Source organism: Aulonocara stuartgranti, assembly GCF_965226115.1.
Source record: "Aulonocara stuartgranti genome assembly, chromosome: 9".
Classification (NCBI taxonomy): domain Eukaryota; kingdom Metazoa; phylum Chordata; class Actinopteri; order Cichliformes; family Cichlidae; genus Aulonocara; species Aulonocara stuartgranti.
Genome location: NC_138960.1, coordinates 33,398,837 through 33,426,523, shown reverse-complemented (window position 1 = coordinate 33,426,523; position 27,687 = coordinate 33,398,837). Strand labels below are relative to the sequence as shown.

The window sequence follows — 27,687 nt, the reverse complement described above, 5'->3', positions numbered from 1 at the left end:
AGAAACGACTTGCCAGAGAACCACAGAAGGCAGCTGCCTACTCTCGGGAAATCCAAAAACTGCTGCAGGCTGGCTTCGTCACAGCTGTTGCACCGGAAGAGGCCGCAGTGAGTAACTGTTCGTGGTTTATCCCCCATCACATGGTGCACCACAACGGGAAGGACAGGATAGTGTTCAACTGTTCCTTCACCTACAAGGGTCAGAGCCTGAACGACTGCCTTCTTCCAGGGCCTACACTGGGAGCTAGCCTGTTGGGAGTCCTTCTCAGGTTCAGGGAACACCCAGTCGCCTTCAGCAGTGACATAAAAGGGATGTTCCATCAGGTCCGTCTGCTAGATGAGGACAAACCCTTTCTCTGTTTCCTGTGGCGAGACATGAAGGTAGACGAAAAACCCACCATCTACCAATGGCAGGTGCTTCCCTTTGGGACTACATGCAGTCCGTGCTGCGCTACCTTTGCACTTCAAGATCATGTCCAGAAACACACTGAGCCAGGAGAGGAAGCACGTCTGTCCATAGAACGTAATTTCTATGTTGACAACTGTTTGCAGAGCCTCCCATCAGAAGGCCAAGCCAAGGAGTTGGTGGATCGCCTGCAGTCTCTCCTCTTGGAGGGTGGATTTGAACTACGACAATGGGCTAGCAATGTCCACACGGTCATCAGCCACCTACCAGTTGAATCCCAGTCAGAGGGTAGCGTTCTCTGGCTCTCCCAGGAGTCAGCTGATCCGCAAGAGCGCACTCTAGGACTCGTATGGCACTGTAAGACTGATGCACTCCGGTACAAGCATCAGCAGAGCGTCAGTTCAGAGCCAACAATGCGCAACATTTATCGGCTGCTCGCCCAGCAGTATGATCCTCTCGGGTTTCTTATTCCATATACAACCAGGGCAAAGGTCATCGTGCAACACCTCTGGGACAAGAAAAGAGGATGGGATGATCCTCACTTACCTGAGAATCTGCTCCACGCCTGACGTTTGTGGGAAAGTGAACTCAGCCAGCTCTCACAGATAACGCTGCCGAGATGCTACACTGACTGACGCTCGGATTGTAGTCACAGCCATCGAAGCCTTCATGTGTTCTGTGATGCCTCTGAGCGTGCCTATGGGTCTGTGGCATATCTACGGACCGACCAAGGAGAAGGAAAGGTCCAGGTGGCTTTCTTGGCTGCGAGGTCGAGAGTTGCACCCAAGAAGCAACTCTCAATTCCAAGGCTAGAGTTGTGTGGAGCCCTTACAGGAGCACAGCTGGCTTCTGTTCTGAAGAAAGAACTGACCCTTGACATCCAAGATGTGGTGTTCTGGACAGACTCGACCACAGTGCTTAACTGGCTCCATTCAGATTCATGCAGATATAAAGTCTTTGTGGGAACCAGAGTTGCAGAGGTACAAGAACTCTCTGCTGCAGCATCTTGGCGGTACGTGGACTCAGGAACCAATCCAGCAGACGATATCACAAGAGGGAAAACTGTGGCTCAGCTTGCTGGTGCGAATCGCTGGAGCCGGGGGCCACCATTTCTTCAGCTGCCACCCAGCCTTTGGCCACAAGCACCAGTGGGAGAAGCTAAGGAGGAAGTGGAGGAGCTGAAGAAGCCAGTGTTCTGTGGTCTGCTTACTGGATCCGCTAGTCCAGCGATACCTGACATCAAACAGTTCAGCACATATGAGGAACTCCTGAAAGCCACTGCTCGATTGATGCACGGGGCGGCTAATGACACCAGTCACCCTGATGCTGATGACTTTAAAAGGGCAGAGCTGGCCCTGCTTAGACGTTCTCAGATGGAGAGCTTCCCGAGAGAATTCACATTACTTAAATCAGAGAAGCTGATTCCATCCAGTAGCAGGCTAATTACCCTCGCTCCTGAGTATGACAAGGCTTCTGACTTGATTAGAGTTGGAGGTCGACTCCGCAGATGCGAAGGCCTGAGCCCTGAGGTACTACACCCTGTACTTCTAGAGCCTGCTCACCCAGTTACGAAGCTTCTAATCCAGCGATGTGACAATAAGCTCAACCACCCGGGAGCTGAACGTGTTTTCGCTGAGTTGCGCTGGAAATACTGGATCTTAAGGGGGAGAGAAGCAGTCAGAAGACATCAGCATTACTGTCCCGAATGCAAGAAGTGGAGAGGTCAACCAGAGGTCCCGAAAATGGCAGATTTGCCACCCTCAAGTTTGAGGCTCTTCCGACCTGCTTTCTATTCGACTGGAATGGACTGCTTCGGCCCTATGCTCATTAAAGTGGGTCGGCGCACAGAAAAGAGGTGGGGCATCCTTTTCAAGTGTCTTACTACTCGAGCAGTTCACCTGGATCTGCTGGTAAACATGGATGTTGACTCCTTCTTGATGTCACTCAGACGGTTCATAGCCCGTAGAGGGAAGCCGTTTGAACTCCGTTCGGACCAGGGTACTAACTTTCGAGGTGCAAGTAAGGAACTACAAGAAGCATTCATCGCCCTAACGCCAGATCTTAGACAGCAACTGGCAGCAGAACAGATCCGATTCTGTTTCAATCCCCCTAGTGCTCCACACTTTGGAGGGTCTTGGGAGAGAGAGGTGCGATCTGTGAAAACCGCTCTGCGCACCACGTTGGGAGCGCAGATAGTGTCAGAGGAAGTGCTGAGGACTGTCCTGCTTGAGGTGGAGAGTATACTCAACTCCAGGCCTTTGGGTTATGTTTCTTCAGACATCGCAGACCCAGATCCCATCACGCCCTACTCTTTGTTGATGGGGCGGCCAGATTGCTCTCTACCCCAAGTGTTCTATCCAGAATCCGAGCTGCTCAGTCGTAAGAGATGGAGACACACTCAAGTCCTGGCTGACCAATTCTGGAAGCACTTCATACGGCATTTTATGCCCACCTTGCAACCACGGCAGAAACGGCACAAGGACACAGACAACATTGCAGTTGGATCTGTGGTTCTCATTGTTGATCAGCAGACCCCACGAGCGCTCTGGCAAGTAGGAACCGTGAAAACTATCTTACCGGGGGCCGATGATCGTGTCAGAGCTGCAGTCGTTCAAGTAAAGGACCTAACTTACACTCGCCCGGTGGCACGGCTCATCAGGTTGCCTGTTCTACCCCAGGATTCTGCTTAGGTGCAGAGGACATTCCATCGAGGTCAAATTTGTACACCAAATTTGGGGGCGGCTGTACAAAAGGGTTAGGTTTGTGTATGGGATTTCCTATGCCCCCTGAATGCACCATCGGGGTGCATGTCCGCAACTTTAGTTCAGAGACAAACGGCAGCTGAACAACGGACAGTGTGTGCGTTCATAAGACCGTAAGTTAATGTTTTACTTCACTCAGTTATGTTGGTGTTCAGCCATGAGTGTATTTGATGACTTACCAGCAGTTTCTGCTTCTGTTTAAGTGACGTTATGTACAAGTGGCAGTTCGCTAGCATAACAGATTTGTTTGCTAATTAGCTTCTAGCAGAGAGATTCGTTGTTATCGTGTTGTTGATTCTGTGCTCTGTGTAACAGATGATAAACCGATGTAAAGTTGCCTTCAGTGCATAGTTGTATGCGGTGTGTTGATGCATAATGTCTGACTTTAAGTTTATGTAACCAGGTTGAAGTATAATGTCAGCTTATTTAGCTATATGCTGTACTTGAGTACACCTCAGTTATATCTTTATGTTTATTATGTAATTTGATTCCTAATTGATTTGTATCATTATGCTTTGTCTGCAGAAACCACACATACACGCACACACTCTATCTCGCCCAGCTGCGGGCACATTCTCAATTGAAAATACAAAGAATGACAACTTTATTCCTGGACTCTGCCTGTTTGTTCCTCTCACATCTGAACATTTGCAAGTGTCCTGACCCGACACTCTGAAGTGATTGCTGCCAGCTCAGATTTCTTTAACCCTTCTGAACAAAGACACAAAGCTGAAGTTATTCTGCCGTTACGCTGCACAGCTGCCTCTTCTCTCATTCTCCCCCCTCCCTCTCCTGCTGCTATGAAACTGATCAATGATCAGCTGATCAGCTTTTCTCTCTTGCTTGTTTATCTCCCACTTTGTGCCAGAAACAGGAAACCAGCAGCGGTCACATTAAGCAACAGCAGCACGTTTAAGCTTGATCAGCTGTAGTTAGAATGTATTTAATATTAATTTCTAGTATCAGCTGATGTTTGCTGGAGCCACAGCTGTAAACCTGCTGGTCATGATATGGTTTGGATATGTGGTGAGAGGGAAACATGAAGATGAAACCAGGAGATGACCTTACTGAATCATCAGAGCTGAACAGGTGATGGAGAAACAGGTTTACCTTTTAGGTGACATGAATGAGTTGAAGTTATGAACTGTTTCTGAGAGACAAATAACACCAGGATCCTTTTCTAAGTACCTGACAGCTGGTAACTGTGCAGGGGTGGATCTAGCAAAGTGTTGCCAGGGGGGGCAGGTAGGGCATTAACAGGGAGAGGGGGCACAAAGAAATACTTTTCTTTCTTATTCTCATTTAAAATGTCTGGCTGTTATTAAATAATTATCTGAATCTTACAACCAAAGTTTTTATCTGATGTAAAATGTATAGAAATCATACATATACCAACAAGACTGTACATCACTGTCACCACAGAGTTTGTTTTCATTCAAAGGCTTTATGGCTTTAATACCTGGGGGGCCGGTCTCTAGTCAAAATGCCCGGGCCGAGTTTTTGTCCCAGTCCAGTCCTGGCGGACGCTGTTTTTGTCAAACTCAAAGTACGCAGTACGCTGCACGGTCGTACTCTCTCCATATTATCCATCTGCACACGTCTGTTACCATCATTGTCATGAGACACTCTCACAAACAAACTCATGACGGTTTAGTAATGCAGTAACGCAGCGTGCTTACGAGAAAGTAGCAGTAATCTAATTACTTTTTTGCAATAGTAATCCCTTACAGCGGTCCCCAACCTTTTTTGTGCCAAGGAGCTGTTTATGTCCGACAATGTTTTCAGGGGCCGGCCTTTAAGGTGTCACAGATAAATACAACAAAATAAAACCAGTACCCAAAAAAAAAAAACACACAGGAAAAGACCAGGGCTGGGTATCGTCACCGATTTCTAGAATTGATTCGATCCACGATTCAATTTGAATCGGGGAAATTTTGCCTCAGACAGTCAGAAATATTATAATTCAGATCATGCATCAGTACATTTTGTATATTTTTATAGATATAAAAAGAAAGCTGACACCTGCGAGACTTTATCAAAGCTGTGACCATCACAGCAGAGGCCTTTGTGTCAAAGTAGCTGAAGATAAAACAGAAAAACATGAAGGTTTTCCTGTTCTGGGATTTTATAAAAATATTCTGCAGTACATCAAAAACAAAAGAAAACCATTAATGAACACATGAACATTACCTGATGCTGCTGACGTGAAGCAGAGCAAAGTTACAGAGGTTTGATTACAGACACAGCTGAGCATTTTGCAATTTTGCATAATTTTAAAAAGTTTAAATTTGTTCAGAAGCCTGTTGAATGGCAGAAAAGATTTTTTTTTCCTTTTACTTACTTTTCGGAAGTAAGTAAAAGGAAAAAAAAACAGCGGCCGACAGCCTGTAAACAACGGTAGACGTGTGCGTAACAAGCAAGCGAATAATGCAGAAAACAGATTTTTAGACTGGAAACTGTTCTTGAAGTACACAGAGAGAGAGCTGTGCATGAAGTGTGATTTTATTGTGGTGGAAACAAAACAGCAAAAGTCAGAGTGAATTCATGACGATGTTTATGTGAAGCGTAGTTTGGATCTTCTTTTGCTGCTGGTTCGCTCAATATTGTTTGGAGAGAGATAAAACCTGCTGAATCAGCGCAAAAAGGGCGTGAACACAAAGCGCGGACCCGCCGACGGATCAGAGTCAGCGAGCTGTCGGCTTTCAGCCCCGACCGTGTCCGTGCCGTCGGGTGAGAAAGGCGACATCTCACTGATTCTGATCCGCGGGTCCGCGCTGTGTATAACGTTTTGGGCAAAATAAATTTATATTTAAAAATCGATTCAGGATTTTAATGAATCGATATCACGTTATCAAAGCCAGAATTGATTTTAATCGATAAATCGATAATCCAAACCCGCCCCTAGAACAGACCCAGCGAAACCGAGTTAATGATAAAAAATGATACAAAAATAAACATTTCACACACAAGCCTCAGCTGTCGTGGCACCAAACGACTCACGGACCGGTACCGGTCGGTGGCCCAGGGGACCACTGCCTTACATTACTCGTTACTTGAAAAAAAGTAATAGGATTACAGTAACGCGTTACTTGTAATGAACCACCTTTAACAATACAGCACAGATGCCTCACATTCGACTCAAGGATACTTTGGTGTACAGAGGAGTTCACGGTCGACTCACCCCTGTCCTGACAGATGGGATGAGGTGTTTGTGCTGTTATGAACTTCAACATTTGACATATTAACGGAGGCCCACCGAGTCTGAGATGAAGCTCCTGGGTTTTTGCAGTTCCTCTGAGCATTGCACAGTCTGACCTTTGGGTGAATTTGCGGGGACGTCCCCTCTGGAAGGACTGGCAGCTGTCAGGAATGTTTTCCACTTGGGAATAATCTTTCTCTGTGCAGAATGATGGACTTCAAATGTTTTTGCTTCTCTAAGATTGTTGCTGATGTCTTCAACACACACCTGAATACTTCACAGTAGCAAACTGTCTGACGTTTGCTTTCATAGAGGTGCTCACATAAGGCTGTTCGCTACAACGATATGTATCACATGGCGACGTCTGTCGTTTCCTATCACGCAGTGTCGCAAAACAAACTGTTTACGGCAATATTTTTTCATGGTTTTGATGGTCACTGTAGTGGCTTTATTAATTCCTTAAAGTTCTCTCTTTCTCTTATATTTAAAATATCTACACTATGGACAGACAAGCGCCGACAACAACGACAGTAAACCCAGCATGTGGCTCCACCGTCCACTTGTTTATTTTCCACATTAATCTTTCGCAGTAAAGCTGAAGATCCTGAGATTTTTTCAAAATTAACTGAAATGGTGACAAACAGAAGGACGAGTCAAAACAAATCGAGGACCTTATTCCTAAACAAGGGGCCTCTGTACTCTCTATCTATACATGTAGCATGAACATGGTTTGGTTATTAAAAAGTCTGACACGGACCAGAAAACTGTACTAATGCAAATTATGCAGGAAACCTTTCCCCACCACAGACTAAACACGGCAAGCCTCTTGTACCGCCTACCCAAGAGTCATGTGAAAGAGTACGGAGAGAGTTTATGGATGAGGAGCAAAAGCAAGCCGTCAGGTGCTCAAAATAAACCTCAGACTCAAACGTTAGGACAGGCTTTACCCCGCAGTACGCCGTGTAATAAATACTCTCAAAGAAAATGGCGGCCATTACAACTCGTGCCTAAAAATGTATAGCTTCATGCATTTATCGTCCTGACATGCGTTGTCGGGGAGATAAATGTCTTATATCGGGATTTGGTCACATCGCGCAGGCCTACGCTCACACATGCTGATGATCAGGTAATAAGAAGGGTTTGATCAGCAATACCGGACTGCTTCTTTCTGTGGAAGTAGTGAGGGTATACTTACTTACTTATAAGATGGTATTGCGTGGTAGAGCTCTTTCTTTTCACATGACTGTAGGCTAAACGACTGCAGCCCTGACGTGATAGCTGTCACTTTGTCACTTTGCAAAGTAAGATTTTATTTTTATACCGGAAGCAAATTGCTCAGTAGACTCTCTAGGCTATGCTGGAAATTAATTCAGATTAATTAATGTGACGCGTCTCAATTTCCACTATAATTAGCACCAAATTATCCTCTAAACTTCATAAGAAATTGCAATTACGTGGCTGATGCTTTGAAGGAAATTACAGTGAGGCATCAAACGTTAGATATGAGTGAAAACATTTGAAAGGGGAAGTCGAATGCTGTAATGAAAACACTTAGTTTCTGTCCAGTTTTGTGGCATTTATTGAACTAAAGCAGAATCCTTTTTTTCATTCATCCTCCTTGCCAACATTTTCAAGCAGCTTTCAAATCTTTTTTCCACCCTCGGGGCTGCTGACGCCTCCCCTCCCGGCTCCCGGTTTTTAGCAATCTTTCACAGTTACAGGCTGTGAGCGAGCAATGAAGGAGAAATATCTGAATGATGCTGAAAGGCTGCTCGTGGAGGGCGTTAAAGCATGAAAGATACGCTTTAAGTTTACATTTCACTGCGGGCGTTTCGCTGACATCGCCGAGACTGTTCAGCAGATTTGGTGCGTTGCTGACCTTTTGATTGCGCTTGTTGGGAGTTTTCAAAGCTCACACTGGAGGGTTTGACCACTGAGGAGGCCGCTTTGGTTTTTACTGGATTTGATTAATCAGTGAATGAGCTCTCGCAGAGTGGAGTTTATTCAATCTGTTGTATCGATTAAAGCACAGAGAGGCTCCTCCAGCCTTCAAGCTTTCTCTCTCTCGGAATATCTCCCTCTCATTTCGTCTCACTGTGCAGGCCTCATTGATAATAGAGTAGAGTCTTTATTCGCTTAGCAGGTTAAATAAGGAATCTCGCGCAGCCACATAGCTGAGATGCAGGAAACGTGCATGCTTTTCATGCACAGATATGCAACAATAACACACGTGTCTACAGAAGTGCAAAAGTAAAAGACTGGCTCTGGTGCTGGATCCGGTTTATAATATCTCCAGCAAAGCCTTCACACTCATTCATCTCCATCAGATTCCTGACAGCTGGAAAGCTTTATTCAGCTGCAGAGACGCGGCATAAATGGAAGTGTTTGATTTTAGCTCAGAAAGTGAAGTCGCTGTTCTATAAAAGGAGGTCTGAAGACAGGAGCTGCCTGTCGGAGGTGCTGATGTCACCGGCTTTTGTTTGCCATGTATTTTGGTTTCTTCCTCTGAATGCAGCATTCAGAAACACTTTATACAGCAGTCTGCAATTTACAGGAGATTTCATTGTATGAGGAAAGAACCAATAACAACACTGGCTGGCTCCTGCTGCGACTTAAATGAAGGCACAGCAGAAGAAAACAAGACTGTAGGGAACAAATGGGCATTTTGGAGGAAATAGAAGATTAATGAAAGCATATGCATACAAGAATAATTGTAACAGGTTGGCCTACGGTGTGGCTTCCTGTGGGTGTTGTTGCTACAGTGTCATAGTAATGTTGCTCTAGGACCATCAGTGCAACTTATTTTGTGAAGTCACAGCTTCTTAACTGTCTGAATCTGCAATAAATAAAATAAAATATTGGCCAAACGTCATAAAGTTTCTGCGGGACGCTGTTCAGACGCGTGCAAACCAAATGCATAGAAACCAAGATCTCTACAGACGCTCAGTCATGCTCAGAAGCTGCCCCACCATTAAGTAGCCTGGTTGGCAACAGAACTGCTCCCCCTACAGGTGGCGAGTTTTACTGGACAAAAACAGGATACGGCTTTACTTAACTGTTAAGCATACATTGAACGAGAATAGCAGTAAATGGTAGAAATAAGGTTAAAAGTTGCTTCTAATATCAAATATCAAATTTTTATTGTTTCTATTCTGGCACTTCTTTAATGTGTGACCGTCTTCAAAATGTGGAGCAAACAAAGTACTTGGTAAAGTAACGGTGACTCTTTATATTTTGTATACTGTCTGTAATCCCTTCTGTAGTGTAGAGGACTAAAGTCCACATAAAGATTAGACTATGTTGCCTTAAAAAGGATCAGACACAAGAGGTTTATGTTACATATGGAGTTACTTGTTCATGTTAGTAAGGCTGCAGTAAAAACAATAGGATTAAATAGTATTTATTTGTTCATGTTTCTGCTAGCATAAACTGCTGGCAGAAAGCCTCGAAGGCAAACTTTTTCTGTGTGTCGTTTTTTTTTCCACACGTTGCAGCATTATGACATCACGTTAGTCACTTCATGTGACAGCCTGGGGAAACATACCAGCCTGCGTGGTTACCTTCCTCTTTTGTTGTTTCTTGTCTTTCTGCAAAGTGAAACTTGTTCAATGTTTGTCTGGTTTGCTGATGAGTGCCTGCATGCTTGTTGAGTAAGTTGGAGTTTCTGCATCTGACACTTCTTTGTAACTTCCTGAAACGGATTCGGAAACTCTTGTGCCCACTTCGCACAGCAGTTGGCCTCATGTGGAGCTGAGAAAGTAGCCACTCTGAACAAATGCAACACTGTGAGTGTCTTCCAGGAGTCTCTGTCTAAAAATGTGCTCTGTTGAGTCACATCTCTGTGTGACGGCAGGATTTTCAGCCTGACCTTGAGTCTGGCCGCTCTCTGCAGCTGGACACACTTTGGCCTTCAGACACCTTTTACACAGCAGTTTATTTCGAGCTCATCCGGACGTTAGCTGTCTAAGCTGCAAAGCGGCATTTTAGCATGAAAACTGCTGCATGTGTTTCAGCAGTCTTCAGTTTGCAGCAGGTTCCAGGTTATTCTGCATTTAGCTGGAAAGAAGAGCTCGTTCCATGAAGAGAGTTCCTGGGAATACTGGCATCTTACTTCCTGGCATCAAACCCCAGAGATTAGTGCAGACACTGGTACATGATTCATGCAGTGAAATAACAGTGTGCAGTACATCACAGGCTGCATTGTACGTGTAAGTGTTACTAATCGTTCCTTTTTTAGAAATGATCAGCAGAGATTAATCAGAAAATGACCTTTGTTATGGCAGATAAGTCATTTCAGTAGGAAACCAGAAGGTGAGTCATGACAGAAAAGCTGATATGTGTTGCCATAAATAATTGGCTTGGATTTGAAAGCAGACCTCCAAGAAAAGAATCATAAACGGACAATCTTTGTTTCAGCCGTGTCTCCAGGTTTACAAGCACACATACGTTTGAATTTCTGGGATAGTTCATCTGGAAAAGTGGAAGCAAAAGTCAGCTTTCCACAGGGTAGCCTCGGTCATGCCCTGTTTATCAGCTATTTTGCCCTAAATGGAACTGTAATTTACAAAATAAAGATTGTTGTGTTGTGTGAAATAAAACTTTTTTGGTGATTAAGACCATAAAGATTTAAGGTCAGTTTTTGTTGGCGTCGTAAAGTGAGAAGTCAGGTCATTTCCTCATAGACTTCCATATAGGAAGATATTCCAATCCTAGTTATATAATGGACATGGGTGTAATCTGTAGACTCTCAGCTTTCATTTGAGGGTATCCACATTCACACTGGATGAAGAGTTTCAGCCCCTTAACATGTGCCACATAGCAAGGTGCAAGCCGCTCGTAAGCCTCAACAATATTAAGGCTAGATTGGACTAAAACATCTCAAAATCCAGCACAAAATGGAAAAACATTCTTTGGACAGATGAAAGATCAACCTCTACCAGAATACTAGTGTTTACTAATGATGTGACACAGGACAGAAGAAGCTGAATGAATGCTGATGTGTTCAGAGACAGACTGTCTGCTCAAATCCAGCTAAATGCAGTCAAACCGATTGGGCGGCGTTCCATAATACAGATGGACAATGACCCAAAACATACAGCCAAAGCAATGTGTTGCAAAAATGTTGACTAAAATCACAACTCCTGCACTTTTCTCCTCCACAGGAGATCTGATTGAGGTAGTGCTAGCTCTTCGGGTCTACTGCTATCACTCGTCTTATAGCCACAGTCGTCCTGAGAACCCAAGCTAGTAGCATTAGCATCCAGGACTGTAACGCTGGCACAGCTGTCAACAGCCTTTCTCCCGCAGATTGTTTTGCTTCCTCCTGGCTGACTGACCTGACCCGTAGCGTACATCCTGCTAATTTGAAAGGCAAAAAGGTAAAACTCCAAGTGATCCACCCGGGCAAACCTGTTGGCTGCTAGAGAGAATGCAGGTTTAAGGCATTACCCCACTTCACTTGTGGGGTCTGCAATTATTTTTTATATACAGTCAGATAGCAAAGCTCAGATATGTTTCTGTACCAACCTCTCATTCTTTATTTTTAACACACAAGAGACTGTGAGAGCACAAGGTGAGGAGAGGGAGCTCCCACTGGCACAGAGAAGAAACCGGAGCTGAGATGTGCAAGCAGGGAGCCGGTAGAAATTAATGTAGTGTTTCAGGACTGGAAATAGGACAGTAATGACAGCAGTGCAGTTTGGGTGATGAATGTCAAACAGGAGTCTGCAATTGACTTGCTGCCTTCGTTAGTCGGCAACAGAAATACCCATTTAAATTAAACATTCATATTTCAGCCACGTTTGCAGTCAACTATGGGGTAACACTGTCTTATTTTGCCACTTACTTGTGTGCAGGATGTGGCTCTGAAGGGTTGTATGGGACAGCTTTGCTCCAGGTGTCACAGCACACCTGGCGAATTTAAGGTGCAGCAGCGGCTTAGTTGTGGCAACCAGACAGCCTCAGTCAGGGCCAGATGTGGCCCAGGTGTGGGCCAAACATGCATTTGGGTGTCACGTTTAAGTTTAGGCGTTAGACATCTACAGCCTCTTTGACATTAAAACAAGGGTTGGCAACATTTCTGATGATGAGTGCCATCTAAAATTTCCTCAGAAATCAATGTGCCATATGACTGCATTAGCAATAAATGTAATAACACTCTACACGAACAGTTACACGCTTTATAAAACAACTTTACAGAATGATATTTGTTCGCAGATGTTGGCAGCTGTCTGCGAATAGTTATCAGCTATTTTGAAACAAAAAAACAAACACTTTTATCCATAAATCCAGCTTTGTCTTTTTCCATTGTAGCTGAAGTCCGGGACAAACTGTGTTCCTTTTCAGCTCAAAACGAAACGCGTAATATTTTCTCTGAATGAGGGACCATTCCATTTTTAAGGAGCCGTTGGCAACTCTACTAACGAACCTCATGAATAAAATAAAGTTCACCATCAGTAACATCATAGCAACCGAACAGCTGTATAGAAACTCCGTCATGCTAGCTAGCACGCAGTACGAAAAAGTCAGCATAACGAAAATAAACTCCACCTAAACTTGGTTTATATCTGACCCAGATGGACTGCAGGTCATAATTTCTTACCTGAAGTTCAGTTCACCTGATGCTCGGACCGGCGGCCGCCTCGGGTCTCTCCTCCTGCCTCCCCTTTCCCTCATCCACCTGCTGGCCTCAGTGGGAGCTCCGCCACAGACACGACTAAACAATTGAGTTATTTTTACACATCTGCCAGCATCTGGCCAATCCACCACCTTTCATTGTTTATACCGTTACAAAAAACAAAACAACAAACAAACAAACGAATGAACAAAAATCATCGACCCATAAAAACGAAAAATCACATCGGGCATACCAATGGCCAGTCCAACTATAGTTGTGCCATCAGTTAACCCTTCGTGCCCAGGGTTGCCGACCCCTGCATTAAAAAATGGCAGTCAAGAGTCAGTATTGCTTTAAAGTGTGACCCCAAGGACTGCTGACATCCATACCTGTCGAGTTAGGAATGACATCATTTTCACTTTCGTTGCCGCTGATGCGCCGTGGCACCGACACAAAAGCAGATCTGAGTTTCTCTGAAACTAAATTGTCTTTGACAGCATGGCAGTATTTCATGCCTTGGGAATGATGATAAGCTAGTTTAGCTGCTGCCAGTATGGGGGTTTGAAAACAAAATAACAGCCTGCTGTTTGGTGTATTTTGGCCTCCAGTGTTTGCTTTTAAGCTCCTTTAAAACAGAGAATAATGCTTCTTTGAAACTGTGGTTTTCATATTTTCAGTTGTCCTTTTGCAGTCACTTCTAAAATGCCAAACGTGGTGAATTTGTGTATTTCTGCGACAATAGGACGCAGACAAAAGCCCACGCTGGTTGCACAAGCTCGCCGTTTCCAGAGGACGTGTTGTTACATTAGAGCGCAGAGAGAGAAACGCTAATTTGTGTCTGTCAGTCTGTTTCTGTCGTAATGTGTCGGGGCTTGTGTTCAGGTTAGGAATGCGAGGCTTGTCTGAACGCGGGACCTGAGGTGTGTTTTTACGCCTGAGGCAGCCTCAAAAGGATATTCTGCCCTTTTCTACCTCCAGTCATCCTCCTCCTCCGCCTCCTCCTCACCTGCCACCTCCCTCTGTTCTCCCTCTGCTGCTATCTTTATCTCTCTCCCTGCATATGTGCGGATTCGGGTGATATTTTAATGCAGCTTCCTCATGCCGCCCGGCCTCCATAATCTGGCTCGAGCACGCGCACACACGTGAACACACGCTGGGAGCTCTGTGTCACCTTTGGGAGATTCGTCTGGCCGGCCGTCGGTGTCGGAGGAAGAGAGATAGCAAAACAAAGAGCCTCTGTGAGATGCTATCTCTTCCTCTCATCTCGCCGCCGTTATCTGCCTCGCCTTTTATTGCCCCATCGTGCTGGATCGCTGCCATTTGTCCTGCAGTCACAGCAGCACTTCACACACTTAACCCGAGGTCCAGGGAGCAGGTTTACTGACTTTTCGAATTATAACTTAGCTTCAGCTGCACAAAGCTGCTGCCTACTAGTGACTTAGCCGTGTACCATCAACAGGAAGAGTGAGACAGGCTGCTACTTTGTCAGACTGTAAAGGTGCTGTTATGTTTAAAATAATTAGTCAGAAAGTTGTTGATTGATTTGTATGAGAACTTGATCCAAGGTGGAGCTTGGTCCCGGCTGGGCATGAGTAACATCTGGAGATCTGGATCCAGGAATTTTTGAAAAGATTATTTTCCATTGCGAAACAGGCCAAGTCATACGTTTCAGCTTTATCTTGATCTTGATCTTCTCATGGTGCAGTGGTTAGCACTGTTGCCTCACAGCAAGAAGATTCTGTGTTTAAATCCACCATCTTCCTGTGTGGGGTCTGCATGTTCTTCCTCCCACGCTCTACAGACATGCAGTTATCGAGGTAGCTGGAAGAGGCTCCAGCCCCCCCGTGAACTTGAATTGGACCAGTGGAAGAGAATGTACTGAATCCTAAATATGACGAGTTCATGGCTGGTGTGGAGCGTTTCCATGGGCAGTATTTAAATCGCAGGGCTGGACAGTTCAGGCTTTAATGAACAAACCTTACATACAGAGAGAAGGATGATCACCATCGTTAGGCACTTCCTGTTTTATTTTATTATATTAGAGCATATTGTTTTATACTTCCTGCCTTCTTTGTGCTACACCTGTCAGTTAATCGCCTACGTCAGTGTATCATGTACCTCCTGCCTCACTTACACTCGGGCTTTCCAACATTCCTCGTATGTTGACGTTTGTTTATTTACTTATTTTCCCCCTTAAATGTTTGTTGCTTGCTGATCATTATTGCAGCAGTTCTCCAGATTTCTAAAGGATTTTCAAAACTTTTCTTTGAGCACTGGCAGTTTTTCAGTCCACTTTACACTGACCTATGAGTGTGACCTCATTAAAGCATAAAACAGGAACTAACTGAAGCAATAAATCAGTGTTGTGTCTACACAGCTTAGTAAATAACCTTGTATCACATTGATTGTTCACATTTCTTAGCTGAAACTATGAAAGATGCCAAAAATAATTGTCAGACATATAATAGTATTTTTGCGCCATCAAGGTGATTCCCAAAGAGCTATTAGTTAAAAACATGGCACATCTAAGCATGATGTAAAGTGTGTCCTTAAAAGCGTGAGGAAACCGGACACGTGTAGAACAGAGAAGGCCTGAAAATGATCTACAGTGAATAAACAAGCTGGAAGTCATTAAGAAATGGTTAAAAAATCCAGCAAAGATCTGACACAGAACCTGAGCGATGTATCTGGACATTCAGTGTTTGCACTGTTTACTGAGGCCTCATCAGGAGAGAGGTCCAACAGTTACAGTCCACAGCCATCTAGAAAACACAGTGGGGGTCTGTCATGGTCTCAGGCTGCATTTCATCCAATGGTGTTGCAGATCTTCTCCATATAAAAGTGCGATCGGATACAATACCATCTGGAAACAATGACCCCAAAGAGACAATGCACTAAAAACACACATGAATAGAAAAGCACAGAGCCTCATTATTGAAGCAGTGTGGGACGATGTTAACAGAACAAACTCCCAGAGAAGAACTTTGATGTCTGAGAATTATTCCTGATGACAAAAAGCTGAGTTCAGCCCGTGTTGAAGGGTAAAGGCGGTCATACCAAATGACTTTCCATGTTTCCATGCATTACTGCATCTTTTCCCATTCTCCTGCAGAATATAAAGGAATTAGTGGTGGCTCAAGACTTTTGCACAGTACTGTATGTTATTATGCAGCAGTTGTGGTGGTCTAGCCCACTTGTGATCAAATTGTTTGTTTGCGGCCCCCGAGCTAAAATGATTTAGACACCTGCTGTAAAAGATGCTTCGGTGTAATTAATCAGTTTTATTCTCGCCGCGTAAATAAACAGAGACAGCAGGAAAGGTGCGTGTGATTTGTGTTCATTCGTCAGGTTTTTCCCCGACTGTTAGGCCAGCTCAGAGTTTAGAGCTGTGCACATTTTCTCGTGCAGAGGTACGAACGCATTGTTTGTTATTGAGACCGATCAGAGCGAGCGTGAATCAAGCTTTACACCGACATTAATGGACAGTTTTGCTTTGTGGTTTCCACTCCTGCCTGTCCGTCATAGAACTGACTGGGAGACAGTGGAGACTAAACTAATTATCATATTTTAAAGGGAGGCTGGTGTACACTTGAGCTTTTAATGGCAGCTGGTGGGTGAAGGTTGGAGTCGGTTCACAGCACATCTACTAAAATGGCATCTGACTAGAAAGGTTTCGATTGGATCGTTAACGACAGATCCAAGGTCAGCTTTCGGTAAAATGTGACTGGCATTGTTAGCACGCTGTGAATCATCAGGCTGGTTTTTAGATCAGCTTTAAAGCAAAAAACTGACATTTTCCTAAAGTTATTGACGATTCCAAAGGCTGAATTATCGAACACTTGGCACAGGTGAAAGAAATCGAGGGAGTCGGCGCGATGAAACAGGAAACAAAAGATGTGAGACGCACAAGAGAGACGGGGAGAGAACAAGAGACTTTCAGCACTCCGAGGTGATTTCAGCCTGTCAGATATATTCAGTGTCTGATGCAACGCTGAGTAACCGAGACGCCGTCTGCGTGAGTGTGTGTGTGTGAGCTTGTCTATTTCAGCGTGTGTGTCTGAATCTGAGGGACTCACATGTGCAAGTGACCCAGTGTGTGAAATATCATGGCCTCTAACACACACACATGTACACACACACACAAACTGCCATCGCTTTGCCTCCTCCAACCCCACATTCATTCATTGCCCTCACTGCCAGGCCTGTTGCTAGGTTACCGTTAGGAAATGGTGTGTGTGTGTGTGTGTGTGTGTGTGTGTGTGTGTGTGTGTAGTGAGGTGGATGAATTTCCACTTTCTCGCTTTAACAGCTGCTGTGATACCGGCTTCGCTTTGAAGGAGGAGGAGGAGACGTTAGACTCAGTGTTGGATTTTAGTTCAGCTTCACTGTAAATTATTTAAACTCAAAGTCGTCACAGTGCTGAAAAAATGGGAGCTAACAGGCTGCGGCGATGTGCCCTGCAGTGAGCGCGGGGCCTTTACCTTTGGAAAGACAAACCGGAGATTGAAGCCATGAGTTGAACAGTTTCCTGTTATAGTTTATATTTTAAATGCAGAGTTGAACGCATGGTTATTCTGCGTTATATCTGCAGCGTCTGGGAGTATAAATATCAGCGAGTCCTTGGCGAGGGGCGCTGACCATGAATGAATTATTTTATTAATGGGACAGTTGTTTGCACTTTGTTAGGTACAGCCAGACTTGACATGATAGCATCCATAATGTAAATCTGGTGCTCTGCTGGATTAAGATGTGGTGACTGCTGAGGTCATGTGAGTACAGTGAACTCACTGAGGTGACTTAAACTGTGCGACATGTTGTGTTATGTTGCACAACATAAAGTTGGGTACGCTGGTTATAAAGAAATGGACATGGTCAGCAGCAATACTCAGATAGGTTGGTGTTTAAATGACGCTCAGCTGGTACTACACCATTACACCACCCGCAGCCTGAACTGCTGTTTTCCCCAAAGTCTGGCCCTAGCATCGGAATGTTGCAGGAGAAGTAAACACAGACAAGACGACGTTTTGCAATCCTCTGCTGTCCAGTTTTGGTGAACCTGTGAATTGTAGCCTCAGTTTCGTCCTCTTAGCTAACAGGAAGGACACTTGTTGTGTTCTTCTGCTGCTGTGGAACATCAGTTTCAAGGTTCAACATGTTGTGTTGTGCACGTCTGTATTCCTTGTTTGTTACAAGTAGCTGTTTGAGTTACTGTTATCGTTCCAGCAGCCTATCAGCTATTCTGGTAAATGAACTAAATGGCCTGTATTTGTATAGCGCTTTACACATCCAGTCATCCACACATTCACACACTGGTGATGGCAGCTACATTGTAGCCACAGCCACCGAGGCAAGGCTGCCGGACACTGGCGCCACCGGGCCCTCCGACCACCACCAGTAGGCAACGGGTGAAGTGTCTTGCCCAAGGACACAACGACCGAGACTGTCGGAGCCGAGGCTCGAACCGGCAACCTTCCGATTACAAGGCGAACTAATCTAATCTATAACACCAATAAGGAATTTTGTTCCCAGAGAGCTGCTGCTCGATGCTCAATGTAACGTAAAGTATCGATTCTTACTTCTGTTTGGCTCTTTGTCGTTTTCATCTACCTGACAAGCTACACGTGGCTGAACTCTAGACCAGGCCAAACTTAAAGGTGAATTAATGAGCTTAAAATGAATAAATAGTACAGCATGAATATGTAAAAGCATCCCACTTGAATTCAAAAGCAGAGGAGCTCTCAGGTGTTTGCAAAGCACAGTGTTCTGCTACATGTGAAGGGTACTTTCTGGTGATTCATTTTTCACTTCTGTGACGATTATCTGGCTGCACACGTCTGTGAAGTGTAACAGCGACGATAAACAAGCAAGCGGCGTGCTTTTATCGCTGGAGGAAGCTGCAGACAGACACATCTCTCGTGGGCACACGATCTCTTGTGATCAGAACAGTGTGTTGTCAGACGGGATCACGTAGTAAGACATGTGGCAAAAAGTATGTAAAAGGAAAGAATGCAATCATAGTTAGTGTGAAGTCATCGGCTAGACAAACCAAAGAGGGATGCTGCACACTCATGTGGCAGTTATCCTTTTAGACTCTGTTGAGTGTTAATATTTAATAAATATAATATTGTATTTACAAAACCTTGAAACGAGCAACTGAGACTGTGAATAGATCAGGAAAGTGTTCACTAAGAGCGAACCAAACCTTTCCTCTCACAGAGTTCTCTACAGTCAGACTTGTTTTTGCCCCCTGCTGGCCATCAGAAGAAATACAGGTGTGCAGCACTTCCGGTGCTTTTCTACTCTAATTAATTCATTTTTACTAAAAGCTTCATTCACCCAATCACATACATGCGTTCATTTTCTCTGTACCCAACATTTATGCACACATTCACATAACTGTGAATGCACTGGGAGCAGCCCAGGGTTCAGTATCTCGCCCGAGGACACTTCAACATGCCGATTGGCGTAGCAGGTTAGTAGGAGACCCCATAATAATGAGGCATAATATGATGCTTCATATGGCAATGAGACATCGACTTCCCCAAGTCTCAAGCAGCCACAAAAACAGCTTGTCAGGTTTCGAACGCTGGTTCTCTGTCAGCTGTATAGTTTCCTCTCCAATCTCAGCCGGGCTCCTTACAGTCCAGTTAGCATGCACACAGGACCACAGTTTGGGTTTACATGCACACTTTCATACATTAAAGACATGTTAAAAATCAAACGTCTTCCATCTGGATCTACCGGCTTCTATTTTAGTCGTTGAGGAAGCCTATTGAAGGAGTTGACATTGGGTTAGATGGATTCTGTATCATCATCATCATCATTCTTTCTTTGAAGTTTCATGGTAAAGGTGTTTTTTTCCAGCTGAATATACTGAGAATAAGGGCTGTTGCTGTATTTTCGAACAGTATTTGGAACTTGGATCCATAATATGTCAACCTTTACTGAGACCATATTTGCAAAAGAGTCTCTGACTGTATATTGTACACTTTTGTTTGTCCACAAATTCTGGACAGATGGACAGTGCAAAACATAAATATGTCCCCAGAAACCTGCTCTGCAGAGGGCTAAGGCCTGCTCATCTGGATTCCCATCAGAAATCGCTCCAAAACAAGGAATTAGAGGAAGCAAACTGGGTTTGCTCTGTTCTTAAGAGATTAAGGGACGGAAATGTTGAGTAAATGTGTCCTAGATCCAAATCCGTGACTCATGTCTTTGATCGCCTCTCCACCTGTGTTCTTCAGGGTCGCCATGTCAAAACTGGCCAGCTCGCTGCCATCAAGGTCATGGATGTCACAGGCGTGAGTGACACACACCGTCTTTAATCCAGCCTTTCTGTTATACTGGGACCGTGTGTGTTATTGGCATTGTGCTGCATCTGTCTCTGCGTTTGTGTGCTTTAGGATGAGGAGGAGGAGATTAAAGCCGAGATCAACATGCTGAAGAAGTACAGCCACCACAGGAACATAGCAACCTATTATGGAGCCTTCATCAAGAAAAATCCTCCAGGAGTGGACGACCAGCTCTGGGTTAGTCACACGAACACGTTTTGTTAGCTGAGCTTAAATCAGTCTGACTGAAAGCTCCCCTGACCCACAACGACAACACGTCCTGTATATAGAGATCAAAGGATGAGATGACTGATAGAGGTTTGCAGTGAAGTGAACAGTTAATAATAAACCCAAAAACTGCACGTATGTTTGTGCAGCTGGTGATGGAGTTCTGCGGGGCCGGCTCGGTGACAGATCTGATCAAAAACACCAAAGGGAACTCCCTGAAGGAGGAGTGGATCGCCTACATCTGCAGAGAGATCCTCAGGGTAAGAACCAAAACGCTGTCGCCTATGTTTACATGTTTTCCCACAAAGAAGAAACACCCAGTTGTTTCCCAGAGGAACACCGTCAGAGTCTTTGCAAAAAAGAAAAAGTCTGCCACATGTGTGTGGACAAAACTGACAAGAAAGGAAATTTGTAAATGCATCTAAAATAAATGAAATCAAATTTATAACATTTATATAAATATAAATGACAGATTTGTAAGGAAAAATGCAGATTGGTTAATTATAAATGACAATCAACAATACAAATCTAACATGTACACCTGGTTTTGTGTATCTGCATATTTTGGCCTCAAAGAGCTGAACTGAAATAATGAAGCGATGAAGCTCACGGATTAGCGAGCCTCTCCTCTGCCTCCTGCTGTTCTGTTTTGGATCGTAAGGCGACCTTTGCCACTTGTTTCCCCTTGTCTCCAGGGTCTGACCCACCTCCACCAGCACAAGGTCATCCACAGAGATATCAAAGGCCAGAACGTGCTGCTGACGGAGAACGCGGAGGTCAAACTCGGTGAGGAAGCAGCAGCATTTATTCTAAGTTTCATCCTAATTATGGTGACTTGTGTTATAGTTAGAAGGCTCCTGAGGGGCCGCTCTGGATGCGTGCTGTCAAAAACATAACATGTACAGCTCGGCACTGCACCGCAGCGCTATGAACAGTGTTTTGTGTGCAGTGGACTTTGGTGTGAGTGCTCAGCTGGACCGTACGGTGGGACGGAGGAACACGTTTATTGGGACCCCGTACTGGATGGCCCCGGAGGTCATCGCCTGTGACGAGAATCCTGATGCCACGTATGACTTCAAGGTAATTTATTCTAACTAACAGTCGCCTCAGGACTCGGTGAGCTAACTTTAGGCTTAACTTTGTACTAGGATACATCGTCATGGTAACCTATGCTGCACTAAACACCACTGAGTTTCCTGAAAACAGAAGATCGTTCAGCCCTCGGTTTGTGGAACCCGAGAACATCGTCCACGGGCGCTTGTATTAGTGACGTGTGGAGCCATTTCACACAGTCGTGCTGGTTTTGTATTGATCCTATCGTTGGTAATGGATTAGGGTTTAGTTCATATTGATTCTGTGAGGTTAAACAGCACAGCTGGTGTTGCACAGACGCCAGTTTACCTGATAAACGAAAGGAGACTCGGGTGAAGTCATTAGCACAGGATCATATAAGATAAGTGATGATTTATAGAGCTTGTTTTTCCTGCTAAAAGTGTCTCCTCTGTTGGGCCCCGAGCAAACAAAATGAACCAGTCATTCTCAGCCTCCCCAGCTTCATGTTAGCACCAGCTTAAAGCTTGAGCAGGAGTCGTATGGGATGACCTGAGACGCTCTCTCGTGTTGGTCGATTTTCGCTGTCTTCATCCTGCCATAGGACAGCATTTGTCTCTGAGGTTTTCCTATAACAGCTCTCATCCTCCATCTCTGTGCTAATGTGTCTGTATGTATCCCTTCAAATTGCTCATATTTAGTTTTGCGTCTTGTTTTAATTACAAAGTTACAGCAGTGCTGTACAGTTTATGGGCGGATTTCCAGCTCAGCTACGCTTCATAAATCGTGTTTTTGCCTGGATGCTAAACATTAGCGTAACAGCTGATCTGATCAGGCTGTTGGAGCTCAGTGACGTCTCCGTGTTTCTTTGATCTGAACTGAAGGAGCATTTAAATCTGCACTTAATAAGCTGGGATAAGATCTCACGAGTACAGATCCAGTTTAACAGTGCACGCGTGATTTTCCACACTGGTCAAACAAACCTAAATAAGTACACTTTAACACGAAGGAAAAGGTAAAGTTTTTCCTGCTTTTCTTTTTTATTAAATTGCCCTCCTGTAGTTCAATTTCTCGTCCGAGTCAAACTGCTTGTAGCTGTGAACAAACAGCGCGCACTGACCTTTAAAAACAATCCCTCTCACATCATATCTGTTGTTTTTTGGAGTTGTGTAATCTCTGATTATTGCTACCCGAGCGCACCAACAGAAACGAGTATCGTTCCTTCAGAGAGCTGAAATCAGTGGGTCTGCAGCGGTTACTGTAAGAGGAGCGCGCTGTTATGGGGACAGGACGAACCCCTGTGGCGAGCTGGTGGAGGATGTGCGCCTACACCATTAACTCCAACCCTCCGGGGCTTTACGTGACGAGAAAGCCTGAGTCCGTCTGACAGCACGAACAGCTCAGATCTGCACCTAAAAACAGAAACATAATAATAATAATATGGTTGAAATGTTAAAGACGGGCATCTCCAGCACAGGCACAGATGGGGAGCTGACTGTATTTTTATCGCTTAACAAGTACACCGATTGGCGCGCCGATCTCCTGAAAGTGTTGAGTCGGTAACACGTTGGGAGGATGTGAACGTTTCGTGTTTCTCTCTCTGCAGAGTGATCTGTGGTCGCTCGGTATCACAGCCATAGAGATGGCAGAGGGAGCGCCACGTAAGTGTGATTACACCGTTATCAGCTGACACTCACAGCACAGTTTGTCTGCGAGCTAAACGACTAAATCGATGTCTTTTTCTTTTTTCTCTTTCTGCTTTGCACCTCTTCTTCTTCTTCCTGTCTCCTTCCCTCCCCTTCTTTTATCCTGCAACTTTAAATACTTCCTTTCCTTTCCTCTCCCTTCCTTTCCTTTCCTTTCCTTTGCTCTCCTTTCCTTTCCTATTCTCCTGTCTTCTTCTCCCATTTCATGTCTCATCATTTCTTGTCTCTTGTCCTTCCCTTTTGTCTTATTTCCTGCTCTTGCTCCACCTTTGCATCATTTCCTTTCTCTCATCTCCTCTCCTTTCCTTTATCCACATTTTGGCACCTTTCCTAATCTCATCTCCTCTCTCCCATTTTTCCTTTTTAATTTTTTTAATTCCTATCTTTTTGCTTTCTTTCCTTTCCTCTCTCTCCTTTCCTTCCTTTTGCCTCCTCAGCTCTGTGTGACATGCATCCAATGAGGGCGCTCTTCCTCATCCCCAGAAATCCTGCCCCGAGACTCAAATCAAAGAAGTGGTGAGTCACTTAAACGCACACACATGCTGTCAGACATCTCTACACAAACACGATGTGACAGTGGCCTGTAAGAGGGTAAAGCTGCAGCTCTCCCTTTAATGAAGCTGCTGTTTTAAGAGAGAGAGCTATCAGCGATTAACTGGTGTGTGTGCTCGCGGTCAGGTCGAAGAAGTTCCAGTCGTTCATAGAGAGCTGCCTGGTGAAGAGTCACAGCCAGAGGCCGAGCACCGAGCAGCTCCTCAAGCACCCCTTCATCAGAGACCTCCCCAACGAGCGGCAGGTCCGCATCCAGCTGAAGGACCACATCGACCGCACCAAGAAGAGGAGGGGCGAGCGAGGTGAGCAGGCACTAACTCACCTCAGCTCACAGCTGCCTGAAGCCTCCGCTGTCAACAGATGTAAACACTGACCTGAAATCTCTGTTTGTTTTCCCCTCAGATGAGACGGAGTACGAGTACAGTGGGAGTGAGGAAGAGGATGAAGAGAGGGACATAGGAGAGCCCAGGTATGTTTACTCATGCCGTAGCCTCCACTGTAGCTGCTGGTGTTAACAGGCAGAAATCTAGAATCCAAAACTGAAGCACCACAAATCCAGTTGCCGGAGTGGCAGCGACAGTGAGACACTCCCCATCGACTCCCACAGCTTTGCAACAGAAATGAACGGTTTACAGCCTGTTAAAACACAATGTTTTGGTCTTTGTAGATACCTTCCACCTTCACAAGTGTTTAAAACAAAATAACTCACGTGTTTAAATTTATTTAGGGCTTAAAGTTAGAGGTCTGGCTGCTCTATGCTACAGCTGTCTATTAAACATCCTTTCAGCTGACTCAACGCTGACACCAGCCTCAAGTGGCCACTACAGGAACTGCAGCTTCTTGGAACTTCAGCTGTAGCTTCACTTGCAGTCTCAGAATTTACCGCTTCATATAACAACCATGGACTTACTTACAGATGTGACACTTTAACAGTTTACGAATGCAGGCAGTTCACGTTCTGTAACTCCACCCTGTCATCTGACGATGCTCACTCTTAGCTCCAAAAAACATGATGGGTGTTCAGAAAGAGAGTTCACAAACAAAAACATTATGGTGGCTAAACTTCTCTTTTATTTAGCAAAGACCTGCTATATGCTCCCATTATTACTGCTGCTCATCCATAGGTTTGCAGATACGCTAAAACTCAAACAAGTCTTAATCCTGTTCCAGCTCCATCATCAATATTCCGGGCGAGTCCACGCTGAGGCGAGACTTCCTGCGTCTGCAGCTGGCCAATAAGGAGCGGTCGGAGCTGATCCGGCGTCAGCAGCTGGAGCAGCAGCAGAACGAGGAGCACAAGCGCCAGCTACTGGCCGAGAGACAAAAACGTATAGAAGAGCAGAAAGAGCAGCGGCGACGGCTGGAGGAGGTAGATTTAAGACCGCAGATAATAATAATAATGACAACGATAGATTGTTACGTTACACACAGGAAGTCGATTTGTCCTTCGGCTGTTTGAATCTGTGAGAAACAGATCAGAATGATTATAAAGTCACTTTTCCTGCATGTGAAACACATCACACCTGTTTGTTAGCACCTCAGCTCATCCAAATGCCAGGAAAACATGCCTGACGCGCACACACAGACACACACGGACATGCAGACAGCTGAGGTGTTGTTGTGTAAAACGGTTTCCACCTACAGCAACAGCGTCGCGAGCGAGAGCTGAGGAAGCAACAGGAGCGAGAGCAGAGGAGGAGGTATGAAGAGATGGAGCAGCTCCGCCGCGAGGAGGAGAGGAGGCACGCCGAGAGAGAGCAGGTACGGAAACACCTGACTGACAGGTGTCATACGGGGGGGGTGTGGCTTCTCAGCACATCTCCTGTCAGTTACTCTGATGAGCGACTGAAACATGGAAATGTCAAATCAGAGAAGACGCTACAGAGATGATGTAAAAGGAGAATTTCACATATTGTAGATGCTGGCCTCCAGACACCAGGGGGCGCTGTAGAAAGAATTTATGGTAGTTAATTTGTACATTAATCATAAATAAATGAGCTTTACAACAACTAGAACAGGGAACAGGAACATAAACTTCTTACAGAGAATAAGAGACTTAAATAAGCTCTCACTAATCTTTGAGAATTATTATTAATGTCTTAGGAAACAACTCGCAGCTGTTACACGAGCAAATTTGAACCAATTGTTAAATAAACACAAATTAATTAGCTCTACTGTTGTAGCAACACATTCATAATAAACCAGATGGTTTGGTGTTCCGACCAAATCATTGATGACTGTGCGCTCCGTCCCTCACTCTGAGCTCAGCTCTGTGTTTTATTGCTTTACACACTCAGTTAGCTGAAAGCTAAAGGAGCATTTTTCCTCATTTTACTTCTGCTTCACAGCCTGTGAGAACTCTCGTGCTGCATCACTCCTGCATTATTCATGCAGGGTTTAAATGAGACCTGAATTAAAGAAATTTCCAAGCTGCATTATGGGAAATGAAGGTTTCTAATGTCTCTAGAGCTTATCCTACAGTGGAGATTAAAAGTCAGCATGACTCAGCTTAAAACTACATGACTGTAAAACTTCATTTTATCTCAAACATTTATGCAAAAATGTATTATTGTGCAGTAAAAGGCTGTGCTAATATTTTAAGCACCAACACAAATAATCCTCCTTTAATCCGTCTACAACCTTTGACGTGTGATGTGTGTAAAATGGTAAACAGATCACTTAAAACAGTCGTGGTCTAACTGTGTGACTACAGTTCATGACGTTTTCCACATTTAAAATATTCAGATTGTACGTTTTTCAAGTTTGTGGCTTTAATGCATTTTAAATTTGGCATTTAAATTGGATTTAATCAAAGAAGCTTTTAATTAGTTAGCTTTTTGTGTTTCTGGACCAAAATGGAAATTCAGTCATGTTGCTTCAGCCTAAAAATACATTTACTCAAACCTCTAATTTCAGAGGTTTATAATTAATGTCAAACAATTCTGCGATTATAGATTACTCTTTACTCTTTTTGTCCCAAAACTTTAAGCAACAGAAAGCAGCCGCTTGCAGATATAATCCCTCTGCAGCCTTTAACGTGGTATCGATCGTTTTATGGAGCCGGTCACTCGTGAAATGTGACAACAGAACATTTTCTAGTCCAGAAAAATCTGTGATGTGACTGAGGGGAAACATGCTACATGATGAGGCTTTAAGGTTTCACCGGATGATGAGGAGCATGTCTGACAGACAGAGAAAACTCGTTTTAACGTGTAAACCTGCGCTACGTGAAGGTTTTACACACAGATGTGGGCCGTGTGCTCGTTGTGGTTCGGGTTGCTGATTTTCAGCTGCAGGGTCGCCACACCTCCAGCCTGATACTGTAACACACGAGACTTATAAATGACTCGTAGTTAACTTCTCAGCAGCGCTTCCTTAACGCTCTCTCAGACAGAGATTTCTTCCTCTTGCACAGCTGATTTCACACTGATCTTTAACACTGCCATCTTAATAATAAGCATGTTGTCTTTCTGTTCTACTAATTACGGCCTCCTGCTGTTCCTCTTTTTTCTCTCCTCGCCTGTTCCTGACTAAATCCCTACTTTCACACCTCTTCAACAAATCTCCTACTTTTGGCTGTCCTCCTCCTCTTTCCTTTTTCCTTTTCTTCTATTTCCTCCTCGGGTGATGTCACTGGTTGCCTGGGCTCCGATTCGCTTCCATTTCTCCTGGTCGCTCTCTGATTGGCTGCCTGTGGTGCTGGCTGGGGCTGCTGATTGGTTAGGAGTATATCCGTAGACAGCTGGAGGAGGAGCAGAGGCAGCTGGAGATCCTGCAGCAGCAGCTCCTGCAGGAGCAGGCCCTACTGCTGGTAACACAACACACAAACACACACAGA

At 44.6% G+C, this 27,687-nt stretch overlaps 1 protein-coding gene across 4 annotated transcripts in view; it reads left to right on the top strand.

The window, feature by feature from the left end:
* The window catches only part of tnikb (TRAF2 and NCK interacting kinase b), a 68,504-nt gene that overhangs the window by 10,593 nt on the left and 30,224 nt on the right, over positions 1 to 27,687 (top strand). For all 4 annotated transcript variants that reach the window (XM_082545701.1, XM_082545702.1, XM_082545699.1 and 1 more), the window contains exons 3-14: positions 20,227 to 20,283; positions 20,386 to 20,511; positions 20,691 to 20,801; positions 21,237 to 21,327; positions 21,491 to 21,621; positions 23,198 to 23,252; positions 23,735 to 23,813; positions 23,976 to 24,151; positions 24,252 to 24,318; positions 25,020 to 25,218; positions 25,494 to 25,610; positions 27,574 to 27,660. In XM_082545701.1, coding sequence (XP_082401827.1) covers positions 20,227 to 20,283; positions 20,386 to 20,511; positions 20,691 to 20,801; positions 21,237 to 21,327; positions 21,491 to 21,621; positions 23,198 to 23,252; positions 23,735 to 23,813; positions 23,976 to 24,151; positions 24,252 to 24,318; positions 25,020 to 25,218; positions 25,494 to 25,610; positions 27,574 to 27,660 — 1,296 coding nt within the window. The remainder of the gene's footprint in view (positions 1 to 20,226; positions 20,284 to 20,385; positions 20,512 to 20,690; positions 20,802 to 21,236; positions 21,328 to 21,490; positions 21,622 to 23,197; positions 23,253 to 23,734; positions 23,814 to 23,975; positions 24,152 to 24,251; positions 24,319 to 25,019; positions 25,219 to 25,493; positions 25,611 to 27,573; positions 27,661 to 27,687) is intronic.